This window comes from Hetaerina americana, unplaced genomic scaffold (genome assembly GCF_022747635.1).
Source record: "Hetaerina americana unplaced genomic scaffold, ioHetAmer1.1.p SCAF_2, whole genome shotgun sequence".
Lineage (NCBI taxonomy): Eukaryota > Metazoa > Arthropoda > Insecta > Odonata > Calopterygidae > Hetaerina > Hetaerina americana.
Genome location: NW_027286763.1, coordinates 64,323,326 through 64,340,577, shown reverse-complemented (window position 1 = coordinate 64,340,577; position 17,252 = coordinate 64,323,326). Strand labels below are relative to the sequence as shown.

The following is a 17,252-nucleotide window of genomic DNA, read 5'->3' as shown; positions in this document are numbered from 1 at the left end:
TAACTTGAAGTTAGTGTGTTTGCCACTTGAATATTGGCTCACATAAATAAATTTTTGCTCATAAATTAATTACAGAGTTAAATTTAATTGATCTTAAAAATGAAATGTTGGAGCAATAATCTGAACTGCTTATAATCTCTGTGGGAGTGTACAATTTTACATGCTCAAATTCCAAGTTCAGGACATTGAATTTGACATTTTTACTGCCATGATTTTTATGAAGACTATAAAGATTATGCAAATTCAAAAAAAAAATGTAAATTTGGTATATGTATTCAAGGTTTTATTGTATTTGAGAGTCTAGATTAAATATTATTTCCAATGTTCTTTGAATGGTTTCCCAAGAATATCATCTATCATTGTTGAATTATTTCCTCATTATTTCAAATCATCATGGTTGCTTTTTATTGAAAATTCAAATCATTGTTATGTACGTGGTTTATTTAATTTGAAAACTGACATATGAAGTATTATTTTTGCTGAGAAAAGTTGTTTTTACTAATGTACGATAAACCTTTTTTCAGGTGTTGGTGGTTTGGAGGGTGATGGGGATGTCACTTTATCAGATAATATTAAAGAATTCACCAGATATGTTAAGGAGAGAACCGGAGGCCATGGCGTACATTTTATGATGGCTGATGGGGTAATTAATATACTCTTCAATGAAAAATTTTGGTCTATTTACTATGACTACCTAGGTTTTATTATAACAAGGTGGACCTTGATTTGAAGAATTATGCTATATATATGGAGAAATTGAATTTGGGGCATGACAATAATCACAGAGACTTTGAATTTAATTAAAAAAGTTTCTTTTAAAAATTTGTTGGATTTTTTGTTTGTTGGATTTTTATAGCCCTTTCTAATGAAACGAATAAATACAATTTATATAGATAGGCTTATTCAAGACTGCGAAATCGCAATATTGTTAAGACTTGAAAATTTGTAAGTCTTTCCTGAAGAAGTGCTCAAGATTAGTTCATTGTAAGGAGGCAGTCATCCCTTCATCACCATTTGCATCCTCTCTGAATGCACACGTTTTGTTTAGAATTTTTAGAGCCAGAGAAGGGTCCATGCTTTAATAATTTCTCTAAAAAGAAGTCAGCAACCTTGACATGAACTATGTATATAAATATTCAAACACTGATTTTGGCAGCTTGTAGCTCTGAGGTCGATTGAATTATGAGATCGACAGCTACCACAACATTGACTATTTTTTCCATTTCCAAGTGGTTCACATTTACATGACTGCTTTGATTCTATTTTTAAAAGAATAGATGGACTGTTTAGATTTAAATCAAAATTGACCCTGAGGAAGTGACTGTTTAGAGTTGTATTCAGCATGCAACAGTGGTGCCCCCGCAAAATTCAATTAGAAAAGAATGGAATATCTGAGAACCAATTTTTTTAAGATATGAATTTTCTTAAGAGTCATTTTATTATACTCATTAACAAATTGAGTTTTTAGCATGGGAAGTTAACTATTATATGGATGGTTTGAATATTTATTGTTCACCATATATTATATCTTGCAATAAACATTAATGTAATGTTGAGATGCTGATTTTTACTGTTTTTGGGTTATTTTTAATGTGATCACCATAGAAACATCATTGCTGTCACCAGCTCATTCTCCTTAATTGGGCAAATGGTAAATGTATTGCACCTTAGAAGAAAAGACTTCTTAGTGACTGAATGCTTATGAATTAATACACTTTAAGAGGAAATTACATGGAAAATATTCCATCATTTCACCCTTCTGTGGCACTAAGAAAAACTTTAAGAAATGTGGTTAATTTGGTAAAAACCTGATTTGTGGACACATCAGTTTTTAAAATTATAGATGCTAACCTGTTTACTAAAATGAAATATAGTCTTTCAAAGTATTTTTAAATTTCAATTGACATAAAACTAAACCATTTAAGTAGTGATGTATTTACCATTACTTTGGCCCAAGTAGAAAGGGGGATAGAGAATACTAGTGCAATATCCCTGTTTGCCATTAGCAGTGACTAAAAGGGTGGGGAAAAACCCTAAAAACAAACTTCCAGTTCAGCTAGGGTAGCACCTAAGCAGTCTGTGACTCTACTGCTTGTGAGAAGCCATACTAACTGGTTCAAGATTCTCATTATTAACCAGATTGCTGACTTATCCTTGTTTACAGTTGCATATTAATAACAAAATATGTGTAAGGACTTGCATATGGTAGCATTTGTCATGAATGAAAAGTGGGTTGGTATTATTTGAATACATTAAATTTATATAGGAAACTTAAGTATTCCTGTATTTGTCTTTGCCCAATTGTTTCATGTTTAAGTTCCCTTGTAAATATTGTTAAACAGGAATTTATTTTGGCATGGTTTCTTAAAGCCAGTCAATATCCCCCTTCATTTTGTCTGACCCTTTTGTAATAAAATCTAGAAAAAGATTTCATTGCATGCTTATTGGAACTAAGCAAATGTAATATTATTTTTCAGGGCTTCTCTGTAGAGTCACAGGAGAATATACAAGAGATCCTCTCAAAGCAGTTGTATTTGTGCCAGTTCCTTGTTGCTCTGAGCATCGTGAGAACAGGTGAGAGCTTGAAATTATTTTTTTAAATGTGCATTTGCCATTACTTTTATGTGGGCAAAACCTGTACAAGGTCTGTTCAAAAAGTTCTTGAACTTCATTTATTAAAAAAACTTCACTAAAAAATTATTGATCAGGGTCCCCTTCAAAGTAGTCTCCTCCCAAAAGGGTTATCCAAAAAGTATTTCCACTTTTTTCGTCTTGGAATGATTCTTCTGGAATAATCATATGCTGCTCCATTGAATTTTTCTACATCTCTGGATTGGTGGCAAATGTTTTTCTTTAGTTTGGGAAAAGGAAAAAGTCGATGGGGGAAAAGGTCTGGTGAGTAAGGTGGGTGAAGAAACACAGTGGTCTTGTTTTCGGCTAAACACTCATGAGTTCTGAGAGATGAATGAATTGGTGCAGTTGTGATGAAAATGACTACAAGTCGTTCTCTTAATGGTGGGCAAAGGATATGGTGAGGGAATATTCTGGGTAAAAAAAAATAATTTAATTTAAAAATGATAGTGGGTTAGGACGGAACAAACAATGAAACTAACATACGATAACAGAACACACTCTAGCTTAGGTGTACTAGATAGCATTGACTCTTGGCCATTGCAAGCACTCAAACACACACGGTTTACGAGAGATTTCTCATTAAGCCAATCATCTGCAATAAAATAAATACAAGCACGACTTACTCTAGCTAATATGGATATGCAAAATAGTATTGACCCTCGCTAGTATCAAACATTCATGCATGCAGGGCTTACGAGAGATTTCTACCTCTGCCAGTGGTCCACTAATCATAAATAAAAATAAATAAACCACCCACTCTCTAGTTTGGATATACTGGTCACTCTCTTGCTTGGGTATGTGCAAACACCTTAACCCTTGCAAATCTCTCTCACGCAAACAGGCCTTCCGTTGAATCTCTTCTGACGTTAGTCCTGTAACTTGCACTTGAGGAAGTTTCTAGGCAACTCCCTCCCTGTGTGTTTGAATGCTTGCAACGGGCGAGGGTCAATGCTATCAAGTACACCTTAGCAAGAGTGTGTTTTGTAATCGTATGTTGGTTTAATCGTTTGTTCCGTCCTACCCCACTATCATTTTTTAATTTAATTTAATTTTTTACCCAGAATTTTCCCTCACAATATCCTTTGCTCACCATTAAGATTATGGCTGGGGTAGATATTTCCCGTAAGACTGACTATAGACCATAGACACAGTAATCAACCCGAAGGTTGGTTTGGTGGGTGATGGTAGAGTTCACCCAGTATTAAGCCCGATGGGTTGTGAAATTCACACATTAGGGTAGGGGGACCAGTTCCTTTCCCTGTGGTGGTTATGGTTTCCCTGGAAGATCTGGTACCTGAAAAATCACATAGCTTCGCTGGAGCTGCAGGTGCCCAGAGACTTACCCGGGAATCAAACCTGGGACCCTCCGGTCAGTAGTCGAATGCTCTACCCCTGGACTACCGCAACCCACTAGTCTGACTATGTACATTAAATAATTTTTCCTTAAGCCATAAAGGGTTTTTTTACCCTACTGTGAAAGGAAAAAGGAGGGAAATATAAAGCTCAATCAATTTCAAGGATATACGAGGTCTGTTCAAAAATGATCGTGACTTTTGTGTTTTTTCAAAAATTATTTATTTATTCATGAATATCTATTTTCTCCCCCTCAAAGTAGTCCACTTTAGATATTATACAAATGTTACAAAAATACAAAAATGTTTTTTCCGATCCTCGAAGTACTTCAAAAAACCATTTTTTGTGATCTTGTTCAGGTCCTTCTTCGATGCAGCCTTTATCTCGTCAATCGTAGCGTAGCATTGTCTTTTCATGGGCCTCTTCAGTTTTGGGAACAAGAAAAGTCACTAGGGGCCAGATCTGGGGAATATGGTGGCTGCGGCATCAGTAGTGTGTTGCTTTTGGCCAAAAATTCACACACAAGTAACGATGTGTGAACAGGGGCATTGTCATGGTGCAAGAGCCTATTTTTGTTCTTCCACAAATCTGAGCGTTTGATATGGATTCCTTCCTGCAAGTTGCGCGTAACTTGCAGGTAATATTTCTTATTTAGTGTTCTACCCTGTGGCAAGAACTCATGATGCACCACGCCCCTGCAATCGAAGAAAACTTTCAGCAAAACTTTCACATTCGACCGAACTTGGCATGCTTTTTACGGTCTTGGCTCATGCTGCAGCTGCCATTGGGATGATTGGGAGTTTCCATGTCATAACCATAAACCCATGAGTTGTCACCAGTTATGACCCTCTGGAGCAAATTTGGGTTGTCGTGGACATAGTCCAATGCAAGTCCATTGGCAATGTTAATGCCCGGGGACCCGTGTCATGCCCAAATCTTTGGTAAAAATTGAATGGCACGAGCCAATCGATATGTTTAGGTCCTCAGCAACTTCTCTAATGGTGATTTGACGATTGGCCAATACTATTTTCTTCACTTCATCAATATTTTCATCTGTTGTTGATCTGCTCGGATGTCTGGCATGCTCTTCGACGTTCACATCTTCTTGGCCCTCTGAGAACTTTTGTACCAGCGATAAACATTGCTTCGGTCCAAGGTAGCTTCTCCCACATTCAACATTCAGAATGCCTCCGCGCACTTAATTTCTTTTCCCAGGCAAAATTTGATGCAAATTCTTTGATCCAGTTATTGGAACAGGCAAAAATTGAAGACAAGCCAAAACACATCCAAGCAAAACAGCTGTCAACCATTAACTGAACATTCAAAATGGCCGAACTTTTCGGCATAAGTGAGAGATATAAGTGTCAACATTATCCCGCAAAAAAAATGTAATATATGTAACTCGGGAAAATTCAAAATACGTGATACTCTTTGAGCAGACCTCGTATTACATTTTCTCTTATATGTCAGTTATCTTTTGTTGTGTAATCACTTAAGCTTGCATCATCCTCTATGCAGTATAGCATCCAAATACCTTTTATTATCAATCAGATTGCATAATTTAACTGTTTTTCAATGGCTGACTAATAATTTTATGTAATCCTATTGTGTTTGCATAGTGATATAAAATGGGAGTATCTTAAATACAATTGGCCCAGTATAAAAATGGATCCAATTTTATTGCAATGGGTTCTTTATGTCTAACAGCAAACATATACCCAAAGTTAACCATGTTAGGTTAATGGTGCAAATATTGTTAGAAGTTACTTTCCCTAGTAACTCTATCTAATATGCAGTTCATTTTTAACTTAATACGTATTAGGGTAATACATATTCACTTTTTCGCATTGCATGCACCAATGTAATGAGTAATTGTTTTTCCAGATGGGCACTTTGTTTGTAAAGTGTTTGATCTCTTCACTCCATTTTCTGCTGGACTCCTCTATCTACTGTACAAGTCCTTCAGGATGGTAGCAGTTCACAAACCCAATACAAGTCGCCCTGCAAATTCAGAAAGGTAAGTGTCTCTTGCATGTACAACTTTTATTATAATATTAAGTTCTCATATATTACATGATAAAATAATTGTCAAATACCTTGGCTTTGTTGTGAAAGAATCGTAATAATTCCAATTTAAAGGTGTTTTTGCTGATTTATTGTCTGAAAATCACACTCATGCATTCATTTATAAATAATATGGGTGTGCAAAGCACTGTTATTATCCATTTGGAAACAAATCTGTCAACATCCATTAACTGTAATTAGAGGTACCTGTGTCATACTTTCTTGTAGTATACTGAATTTGGGTTCTTGACAATGAGAGTGACTGTTTTAGACTGCATTTATGCTGAACTTCCTTGAATACTGCTTAAAAGGAATTGCTAAGTGCTTCACCTAGTCTGTTTTTAAGAAGCACTTTGTATGTAGATATACTTTATCAAATGTAGTGGAACCAGCGAGTTAGTAATTGGGTCTATAATTGTGGGACAGGCCTGATTTATACCCTTTGAGAGTAGATTTGTTTCATGAGCAAGATTACCAAATGTCATGGAATGATTATATCGATCTCACCAAAGTTTTCAAGGAATAAACAGGAACGGTAACTACAGCCGTATGAGTATTATGGGGAAGGTCAACCCAGCCGTACTCTTAATGGTAGGCAAAGGATATGGTGAGCGAAAATTCTGGGTAAAAAATATTAAATTAAAGTAATTTAAAAAATGAATCGATTATTGAATATTCAGGAATGTCCTCACACGAGTCTTGAAAAATATTTGCCAAGTAATGTTTATGTTAATATTAGTGAGAAGCAAATGTTTTCATTATTTGTAATTTTTTCAAAAGCAAATGTTTTGTTGTAATTAAGTAGAAAGAAAGTGGGATAATATTAATTTGTGGTGAAATCATTGAAATATTGAGGTTGTGTTGCAATTGCCCAGAAATTACTAAAACTTTTGGTGGGAGTCTGTAACAGTATTATGTTGTGTAAGCAAGAATTGGATGCAATCTAGAGAAGAAAAATGGCAATACGTACTACTTAAAGTGTACCAGGTCCACAGGAGAACTCTTCAAGATAATCTTTTCAGAGTGCTCCAAATAGGGCTTATTATTTGGAAGTTCACTTGTAATTGAATCTAAAAGATTGCATCACCGAAAAAACTATAAAAACTGGCTAAAGTCAGTATTCTATGGTATCCATTATCCACATGTACCTTGCTGGGGAAGTTTCCAGATTTGAAAAGCCTTGGTGGGTGGTCTAGGCAAATGATTTTTACACTTTGAAATTGTTGCATTTAAATGGGTATGTATTAGCTAATGACTCACTTAAATGCTACTGTTACAGCATCTAACCTAGATGCCTCAATATCTGGTCGAGTGCTTTAGCCACTTAAGATATGGAAGCGTCCTCTTAAACTCTGAAATTTTGGGGCTTTTAAAGGAACAAGATGTTGTGATGAAATACCGTACATACAATGTCACAGGCATTTGTAGTTCTTTTTTTTTCTGCATGTCAAAAATGGAAATTTACGAAATCACGGAGCAAAAAATCACTATCAAGTTTTTTGGTGAAGTTCAGAAGAAGTATCCGGAAATTACTGAAATGCTGTTTATGGTGATAATGCTCTGAAGAAAACATCCGCTTTCAAGTGAATGCCACGGATGATGCAAGGCTGGAATGACTGTCAATCCCGTTTTGACGACGGCATTGATCGTGTGCTATTCCTTGTCCTTACCGATCATCAAAAACTGTTCAAATGCTAGCCAATGAACTGAATTTAGGAAAATCAAGGGCACACACTATTTTAACTAAACATGATGGATGGATCCGTCAGCATGACAATGAAAATGCATATTCAGCATTGATTGTTTGCCAGTGTCTGGCAATATAGTCAATCACTATCCTTGATCATCCTCCTTATTCACCAGATATCGCCCCCTGTGACTTTTTCCTATTCCCAAAATGCATAAATGTGATGAAGGAACATCCCTGGGAAGGTATGGGCACAATAAAATAAGAAGTGACAGAAAAACTCAATAGGCCTAACTGCTGAGGACTTCCAAGGGTGCTTTAAACAGTGGAAAAGGAGATGGAATAAGTGCATAGGAATACATGGAGAGTACTTTGAAGGGGATAAACTCGATGTAGACTAAATTTTGCAAAATAAAGCTTTTATGGCCTCAGTTCACGTATTTATTGGACAGAGTAGTACATGTGTGTTTAAATTTTATCTGTAAATATGTGTACATGAATTAAAAATATATTTAAGTGCATCTCTTTTCTTAAAAATATTATACTTAATTTAAGCTGAGTATTATATAATTAGTCTAATTCCAGGTATGTGATATGCAAGTGGAAACGAGAGGATTGCAATGATATTCAAGATTATATGTTTTCCATCAATGAGAGGTTGTGGCAGTTGAAGAAAGGGGATCGGGATGTTTTGGAGATTGTGCCTCTGGAGATAATGAAAGAAGATTCCAATTTCTTGGATTATTTAACAAAATCTAACAACAGGTATATTTTCATATGCATTAATTCTGCTCAAAGCTACACACACATGCCTTGTCTTGTCACACCTTGGAATGCTACCTTTTGAATGAATGATTATTCCTCATCAGATATTTTCTTGTACATTTACCTTAATCAAATCTTTGACTTTTGCATGTAATATGGTTTCACCATACTGTTATTACATTTATAATATTATTTAATTACTAATGACTATTTGTATTATTTTTCATTGTTTATTATATGTTTTTATTGAGAAATTAACTTTAATATAAAACTATGTGGGAAAGGGGTTTTAACATCATTAATGTTTTGTTATTTTTTAGTTTTTAAAGTCAATTATTAGCAGTCAGGTTCTATGGGTCTTCTCAATTTTAGCATGTCAATTATCATCTTAGTACTTTTATATTTAAATCGTGTGTCAAAAAGTGCTATGAACAAAAGACCTTAGAGTTACTCATTCTAATATTTTAGAACAGTTTTAATATGCTTAATATTTCCTTTTAAATTGTTGGTTTATTTGATTAGTCTAGGGGAGAGACAAGTGATCAATCTAGTAAAGATAGCTGCCTTCTGTAAAGATACAAATTTATTAGAACTGAGGCAGTCAGAGTTGAGAACAAGTTGCCTTAAATTCTGGAATGTACCTGATATACCAAGGAAAATATCTACCCTGAAGCCTTCTGAAAAGTGCAACGAATTACTTAATGGAAATACTGGTGAGTGATATGTAATGATCAGGAAGTTGGAAATGTGGTAAATTTTCATTTATATTTAAATAACCAGGATTTTATATTTTGGAATTAAAGTTAATCCCTTTATTACACATTTTCCCTTTATGTTTTTTAGTTTTCATAAATGGATGTAACAATAGTTTTTAGTAGATACAGTGAATTATTTTAAGTGAAATTGTTACTGTTTATATCTACTTCACCTAATTGCCTCCTAATTTACTCCTTTTTTTGACTCAGCTTAAAACTTTTGTAAGATGTCCTTCAGAGTTAGAATAGGACCATTAATAATTATTGTCTCCCCTTAAAAAAGCAAAGATAACCCCTGTCAATCTCATATTGGCTGTTGCTATCCCCTCTTGTCCCACCCTAATTCAATAATTTGCTTTTGGAGGCTTCTATAATTTTGTATATAGCCCAGGCAATATCCATCTTGTGCCTTTTAGATGTGTTGCCTTCAGAGTTGCCAGTTCCATTTTTGTTAACCTTTGGAGATCACCACCATGTCAGCAGAATATGTACCAAGACAGGAAGGTTTTTGTATGGAAATATTTCCAAGGTATTATCAACATCCTTAATAGGCGTGCATTGTCATTTGCAATTTATTGTCAGTTCAGTCCAAATGGCTATACAAAGACAAGGGATGGTGGGCCATGATTCAATGTCAGATGGTGAGGAAAAAATCAACTTTGTATTTTCTATTAATCATCTGTCTATCAATATGAAAGCACCAAGAATTTCAGGCCATATTGCAGCATTTTAACTATAATTTGCAATTTGACATGCAGTAAGAATCTTCTTTAGAGTCAGCCAAAGATGTTTGATGATATCTGAGGTTTAGGGTAGATAATTGCTGATAGTTCAAGTATCAAGGAGTAAGAGACAAATTCAGTGTTAATATGGATTTTGAAGCATATCAGCTGCTATCCCACTTCCTCATGTAATCTCAATGCCAACAGCATTCAGGCATGATAGAGCATTTCAAGCATTTTATAACATTCACTCGGTATGTCAGTTTTAAATATGGTGACAACTTGTTGAACTTAATTGCAACCATTTTTCCCAGCCCATAAGACACTTTTTTTTATTCCAAAATGTGTTTTAAAATCAACCTGCGTCTTATGAGCTATACCCTTATATCTATGTGTGAGTTGCCTTCCCTAGCTCTGTGTGAACTGGCAACCATCTGCGAAAGAACCTCAACAGTCAGTAGTGTCTAGCAAGCAAGAGGTCTCACTGTAGGTAGCCATGGACAAATAACACAGGGTGTGATTGATGGAATGTCTTAACTGTGCATATAATATTGGTTGTGGATTTAATCCGTGTTGGTTAAACTGCATGCATATCTGGAATTTGTTATCTACAAAAGACAAGGTGGACACTTATTTCACGAAACTAAGTATCTATTAATTATTTTAATCACTTGACATGGCTTAAAAACTCATCACCATTGATACCCTAATACTTTTTGGAGTTGGTTTTAGGAATGTCGTCATTTCATCCTGGTGTATTCAACATGGAATGAGGATTATGTCAGCACACAGTAAAGTGTTTATAAAGATGGGAATATTAAATTTTACATGCAAGCATCATCAACATTGTTAGTCAACTGAGTAAACTAGCTCTCCCTGTGCTCTGTGATCAATTTGTTTGTAATAATTTTTTTGTATCCCATGATAAAACTGTATATACATAAGTACATTTTTCACTATGAGAAATATGACACCTCTTTCTTGTTAACCTTTAAATGTCCCCATATCTCATCTGGCAGGGATTTTTAGTCTAGTGGATAACATCTTCATTTGTAAATGTGTCGAAGATTTGAGTTCCATGCCAGGCATAGCCATTGTAAATAATGGCAATCTCGAAAACAAATCAGCTGTGTGAACAAAAAATTATAAGTGTAACATTAGTACACTGCATCAATGGAGAGAGAGACTTAGTTGTGTTTACAGCCCACAAGGAGATACCCTGAGAGCCCATGTAGTTATCAGCATTAACTCAATAAATTATATCTTCTCATGGGAAAAACAGACTCTTTGCATGATGATACAAGGACCTGCATAAAATATATCATATCTCTAATAGGCTTCTGTCTCCCCAGATGAGGGTGTCAAATGTCTCAAAGATAGATGCCCTGTTTCCATTGTGAGAGCAATGAACTTACTCTGCTGAGAGACCGAAAAAAATTCTTACACTATACACTATAGGAAAAATCATAGCAGAATTAATATAGGAGTATATAAATAAATGTTTAAATTAGGAGATTAGATCAATGTGAGAAAAAGTTCATGAAATTTTTGTAATGAGTCACAAAAAAAGAGAATGTGATATAAAAATAAAAATTACTCAATTGTTATTTACATTTATATCCATTGAGAAAAGAGTTGCTTAGAGCAATGACGGCATTTTTGGGAAAATTTGTATGTGGTACTCTCAGCATTCTTGACACTTAATTTGTACAAAATGCCATGTGAAGTTATTCTGGAGGAACCTGGTAGTTCAAAATGTATCAGAAGGCTTTGGGTGTTACAAGCCTACAATTTTCAATCCAAAAGATCATGCTGATCTTAAAACATTGAAACTATTAAAGCTTCGAACTATGACCATGTTGCATAACATTTCTGGAGAATGCAACTGGGCATCCTCAGCTTCACTGAAGGTATCTGGTTGTGTTGGGTACCAGACCTTCCTGAGAAACTACTGGTGACACATGGAAAGGATATTGTCCCTTCACCCTGATGTGTGAATTTAACATGCTGTTGGGTATAGTACTTGGTGAACCCTGTCCTCGCATTTCAAATCAACCTTGTGGTTGATCACTGTGGTTTTGGGTTTGGTTTCGCGAGGTTTGACTTTCAACTTTCATTTTAAAAGAAATTTAAATTATTTTCAACGAGGGTTTTCACTTTTTTTGCACAAAGAAAGCATTTTCGAGTAATTGTTTCCCAGTACAATGTATAGTATTATGGTAAATTTTGATTTTTCCTCCGTGAAATAGCCTTCCTGTATATTTTTCCATGGCATTATACATTTACAAAGTTCATAAAGACAGTGAAAAGTGAATTATTTGTGGTATTCTCATTTTGAGGTTTCATTAAACTTAGTAATCTATCATACTTAATGCCTAGAGAATCTATGTATCATTTTCTGCTGATATTTATTTTTAATCTGCAGTAATCTCTGTTTCTGCAGGTTGGATGACCACTCCAGAAAAAATTCTTGATGAAAAAGTGTTGAAAGAATGTGTGCTATCATCTCACGAATGGAGATGTTATGTCGTTGCTAACAGACAAGAGGACCCAAAATTAACATTTTACCTAGGTAAGTAGAAACATTGAAATCTATTTATCAAATATATCACATAATTTATCATATCGCCGACCCCGGTGGCAGCGGAGTAACATCCTCGTCTGCCAATCCAAGGGTCATGGGTTCGATTCCTGCCTGGGTGGGTTTTTCTCCACCTTGGGCTTGGTTGTTCGTAATCATGTCCATTGTTATCACTGTTAATAGTCCAATGTAAAAGGTCAAATAGTGCTGTTTTTGGACTAAGAGTAAATAAATAAATAAAATGCCATTTTAGCATCATGTTATATGCTTTTTTCTATAATATACTAGATGAACAGTGTCTGCCAAAAAATGCATACACCATTCAGGAGATGAAATATTTTTATGCATACTTTCCTGCTACAGTTAATCTGACATCATGATTTACCTTAGTCCTCTCCTATTAAGAGGTAGTCATATTGGTGGATTTTACTATAGATTCCAGACATTTATTAGTATGCAAGTTACTGATTTACAACATTGGTTTAAGTGTCCAGTGGAATTGCTACGCATACATTTTAAATTTCTTCTCTTTAAGGACCACCAATGTATTCAATTTTGTACATTGAACAACATCTTTAATGTTCCCCCAAAGATATTAGTCTGCAGGTGTTAAATCAGGAGAACACGCTGTGAATTCAATTGTGCCTCTTCATCCTAGTCAGTGTCCTTGTAAATTTTCAACCAGTTACAATTGATGTTGGTAGGGCATTGTTTTCTTTTGTTGGAAGAAAAATTCATTTCCATAAAACTCTAGTATGCTGCCAAAAACATGAACTTCTCCACCTGCTCTAGCTTTTCCAATCCTAATTTAATATTTAATTTAGCGTTCTTATGTCTCAAGGATCTCATTTTTTTCTTGTGGCTAATCATCATCCAATACCTATTGCATTTTTCCTGTAAAGCACTCATTAATAACTGCTATCCCTTGGCTGTCTGACTCATTATAGCTTGGTCATCTACACTTAACTGACTTAATCACCTTGCTTTCCACTTCTATTCCTAGCTCAAACCCTTCCCATATCACCTTTAACAATATATTCCTCAGCATATGTGTGAAAAAGTACTGGAAATATGTAACAGGGAACCCTGTCTCACTCCCCAGCCAAAATCCCTTTGCTACCATGTGTAAGCCTTTTCACTATGTCAACGTCTTAGTCCATGGCAGGAAAAATTCAGTCATGGACCATATTTTATTCTTAAAAAAATAAATCAGCTTGAACATGGTATGGATTGAGACCCTCAGAATATAGTATTTTCTGTATTGTTTCTAATGGAATGCAGATAACTTTCATGTGCTAGCTGATGCTTGGTTTCTTTATATCATTAAAAGAGTGTTTTCGTAAATGTCTTGCCTTGTTCTTGCATGTCTTGCTTATGATTTCAAATATTCAAAAAAGTGTGTTTCACTCTTAGTGGAGATTTTAGCTTGGAGCATGAGTGGAATATCACTTTTTATCAGTAACTTAATCTTATTCATTAGGCTTAGGTCAAGGGAAAGTGTTCAGTCTTCAACCAAAAGGCATGGGCAAGCAAAGTTGGGATCTACTTAGTGAAGTGAAAGTTGAACTCTCTCCTGGCACATTAATTCTTGGGGAGACACTGCAGGAACATCAAGGGGAAGGACGTAGCCAGAAACGGGTCAGAGCACTACACATCATAGATGCTTTTTTCCTTGGAAAAAAAGACCTGAGGAAAACACATCTCAAAGATAGGTAGGTGTACAAAAAATTACTTTCTAGGAGACTTAAAATTACTTATTTGTTTTGAGTTGTAAACTAGGACTTCAAAAATATTGTAGATTTTATGAAATAATGCAGAATGGTCACTGTTGGACATTCAGGAAAAGTCATAAATTTCTCAATTTCTTAAGAAACTGTGGAAAAATCTGGAATGAAGATCATAAATGTGCAAAAATTCTTTGGAATTATCTGTGAAAAGATGCTCTTTGTAAGATTAGTAGAATTTGGAGTGTAGCTAATGAAATCATGCGTAAAGATGGTGTCAAAAACCAAATTAATAATAGGACCAACTGTTGTGATACATGTGAGGTATGGAGGGAAAATTGAAATTATTGTAAATGCAACTTCTGCAAATTCAGTAAATTCTCTGATTCACAAGGAAATATGTTTTCATTTTTATTTTAAAATCACAAAATTTGTGCATCAGGCTTCTGATTTAAAAATAACATTTTTGTAAAGCCTCATATCATGTTTCTAGTGATATGTGTTAGACTTTCGTATGTATTAATTCAATTGCCGTTTAAGGTTGACATCTTTTGAGAAAACATCAATGAAATTTAGAAAAACAGAATTTTAATCAGGAAATTAGGTTAAAAGTTGAGGATTTACCTCAAGAAAATGAGTGGCCATCCTATTATATCATTTTGGTGAATTGTATATACATCTACTAAATGTGTCATGAAAAGCATTTCCCTTCAAAAAAGTGGTCCTGGTAATAATAACCTTTTTAACTCATTGGATAAGTACTATATATACACATCCTACCAAATTTTTATTGGCCTTCTTCAAATTATCATTTACAGTGGACTGTTATTTGAGCATTCCTTGATAATATATTTTTCTTGTTAGCATATCTGTGCCTTCAGGTCTCAGTCCCAATCCATGTACATGATTGCACTAAATGAGAAACAGTTACACTTAAAATGCTTTTGTTATGTGCCAACAAGAGTCCACTGTGTTTCTGTGACACAAAATATCAACTATGCTTTTCAGTCATACTCAGATATAACAGAAAAATGCAAAACAATGCTGTCATTGTCCTGTTTACTTCAGCATGTTTTAAATGCTGGTAAGCTAAAGTTGGTGCCCTTGTAGCCTCTATCAATGTGGGTTTTTTCATTAAGAGTGATTAAAAATAATTTTATGTTGTATTGTTTGCTTAATGTGTAATGTACATGTACAATTTTTGTTTATTGAACTCCAATGTTTTGTCAATGACACCCTTTGCAAGTTGAAACATGTTCAGTTTACCTATGCCTGCTTCTGATGGTGAAAAACACTTTCCCTTTAGGTGTTTCTTTACATTGGGGAACAGAAAGAAGTCTCATGTGGCCAAAGCTGAACTGCAGGGAGGATGAACTAATCTCGCATTGATTTTTGTGACTTAATTGTAATTTAAGTTTGATTATTGGAACTGACCATACACAAAATATCTCACGTGCATTTTTTTCCTGTTTGGGTGTTACACAATGAAGTTTTTTTATGTTTTAGAGTGTTCTTATTTGATGATCCTCTCTCACAGTGGCCTCAAGAGTGTTAATGTATAGTTCTGTAAAGGCAATGAGTGAAGCTCTGGCAGTGTACCTTCCTTTGAAATGTTCTCCCCTTTTTAAACAGGTTAACTCATCTTTCAGCTATGTTATAGGAAAGAACAAACTCTTCATAAGCCTTCTCCAGCATTACATATGACTCAGCTGACAATTTGTTCAGGAAAAATCAAAATTTCAATGCAGCATTGATGTTACTTTGATATTTGCTGTAGGTGGACTGAACAGGTTTTTGACTTTCAATGGCTGCAGCTTATGCAACACTGAAGTCAAATTGATTGAATTAAATGTTGAATTAAAAGAGATAACTTTTTAATTCCACGTAAAATTTATTAAAACACAACCTAGGTGTCGACATTGGACATCATCATCACTAGTTACAATTGCGAAGTTGTCTAATTTGTTGGAATTCCATAGAGTTATGCCTGATACAACAAAATTAAAATTATGTACCACATTTACATTACACAATAAGCTAATAATATGACAAAATTAATTTTTTACCATAAATTATGCAAATAAAAAGTTATGAACAAACTTGATTTAAGTCTTGATAAATCATATAGCCATCAAAAAGTACCCCTGGTAATTTCATTAAATATTTAATCTGCATCAACAAATCATTGTGTATGTACCTATTCTATGTAGATGGTATGTATTATTTTCACATCCATTTATGTAGTCATTATTTTTATGAATCTTTGTATCATATGTTTGGTAATATGCTCTTAGGTTGTGCAGCAGTACAGAAATGTTTTTGTAGTAAACAGCCATTTCATTCCTTTTTTTCTAGGAACATTCTCTGTGCAAAATTTGCAGAATCCATGAATAGACCTCTTCGTAGTGATTTAGCACCTATAAGGGTGAAAAGCTTCTATCGATCATCAGAACTTCGGAAAATATTACAGAGGTAAGTAGTACTTCAAGCCAAGACTGTGAATATTATTTCAAAATTATGGTTTACTCTTACAGGAAACCCTTGCTAATCTGGAACAGCTTAATCTGGATATGCCCTAAATGGGAACTGAGTCCAGCCATATAATGTGGGTGGTTTCTTATGGGGTTAAAAGATCACTGTACTATGGTACTTTGCCGAAAAATGTTTTGCTTTGAAGTTTGTCTTGACTTAGATGAAACCAATTTTAAATAATTCATCGGTTTTTCAGTTGATTTATAAATAATGAATTACCAGTGCTACAAGATACAAATAATTTGTTTTCTCAACAAAATGATGCATGTTGCGGGGTCACTACACATTTCGCTATGATGATTGCCAGTTCGTTTTGTATGCTTTTGTAACTTCTGCAGCACCTAGCTAATTATTCAGCCATCTGTGCTGGCAGGAAATAGTCATTCTTATTTTTGGGGCAGACCCTGTATTCAAAGCTTCTACGAAGTGCAGCCT

At 34.7% G+C, this 17,252-nt stretch overlaps 1 protein-coding gene across 2 annotated transcripts in view; it reads left to right on the top strand.

Annotated features, from left to right (window-relative positions):
- Nucleotides 1-17,252, top strand: part of Cmtr1 (Cap methyltransferase 1) — a 37,056-nt gene that overhangs the window by 12,214 nt on the left and 7,590 nt on the right. For both annotated transcript variants that reach the window (XR_011700707.1, XM_071585327.1), the window contains exons 7-14: nucleotides 525-643; nucleotides 2,478-2,574; nucleotides 5,872-6,004; nucleotides 8,324-8,503; nucleotides 9,026-9,216; nucleotides 12,424-12,552; nucleotides 14,042-14,273; nucleotides 16,641-16,757. Coding sequence is in view for 1 of the 2 variants with exons in the window: in XM_071585327.1 (XP_071441428.1) it covers nucleotides 525-643; nucleotides 2,478-2,574; nucleotides 5,872-6,004; nucleotides 8,324-8,503; nucleotides 9,026-9,216; nucleotides 12,424-12,552; nucleotides 14,042-14,273; nucleotides 16,641-16,757 (1,198 nt within the window). In the remaining variant the exon portion in view is untranslated. The remainder of the gene's footprint in view (nucleotides 1-524; nucleotides 644-2,477; nucleotides 2,575-5,871; nucleotides 6,005-8,323; nucleotides 8,504-9,025; nucleotides 9,217-12,423; nucleotides 12,553-14,041; nucleotides 14,274-16,640; nucleotides 16,758-17,252) is intronic.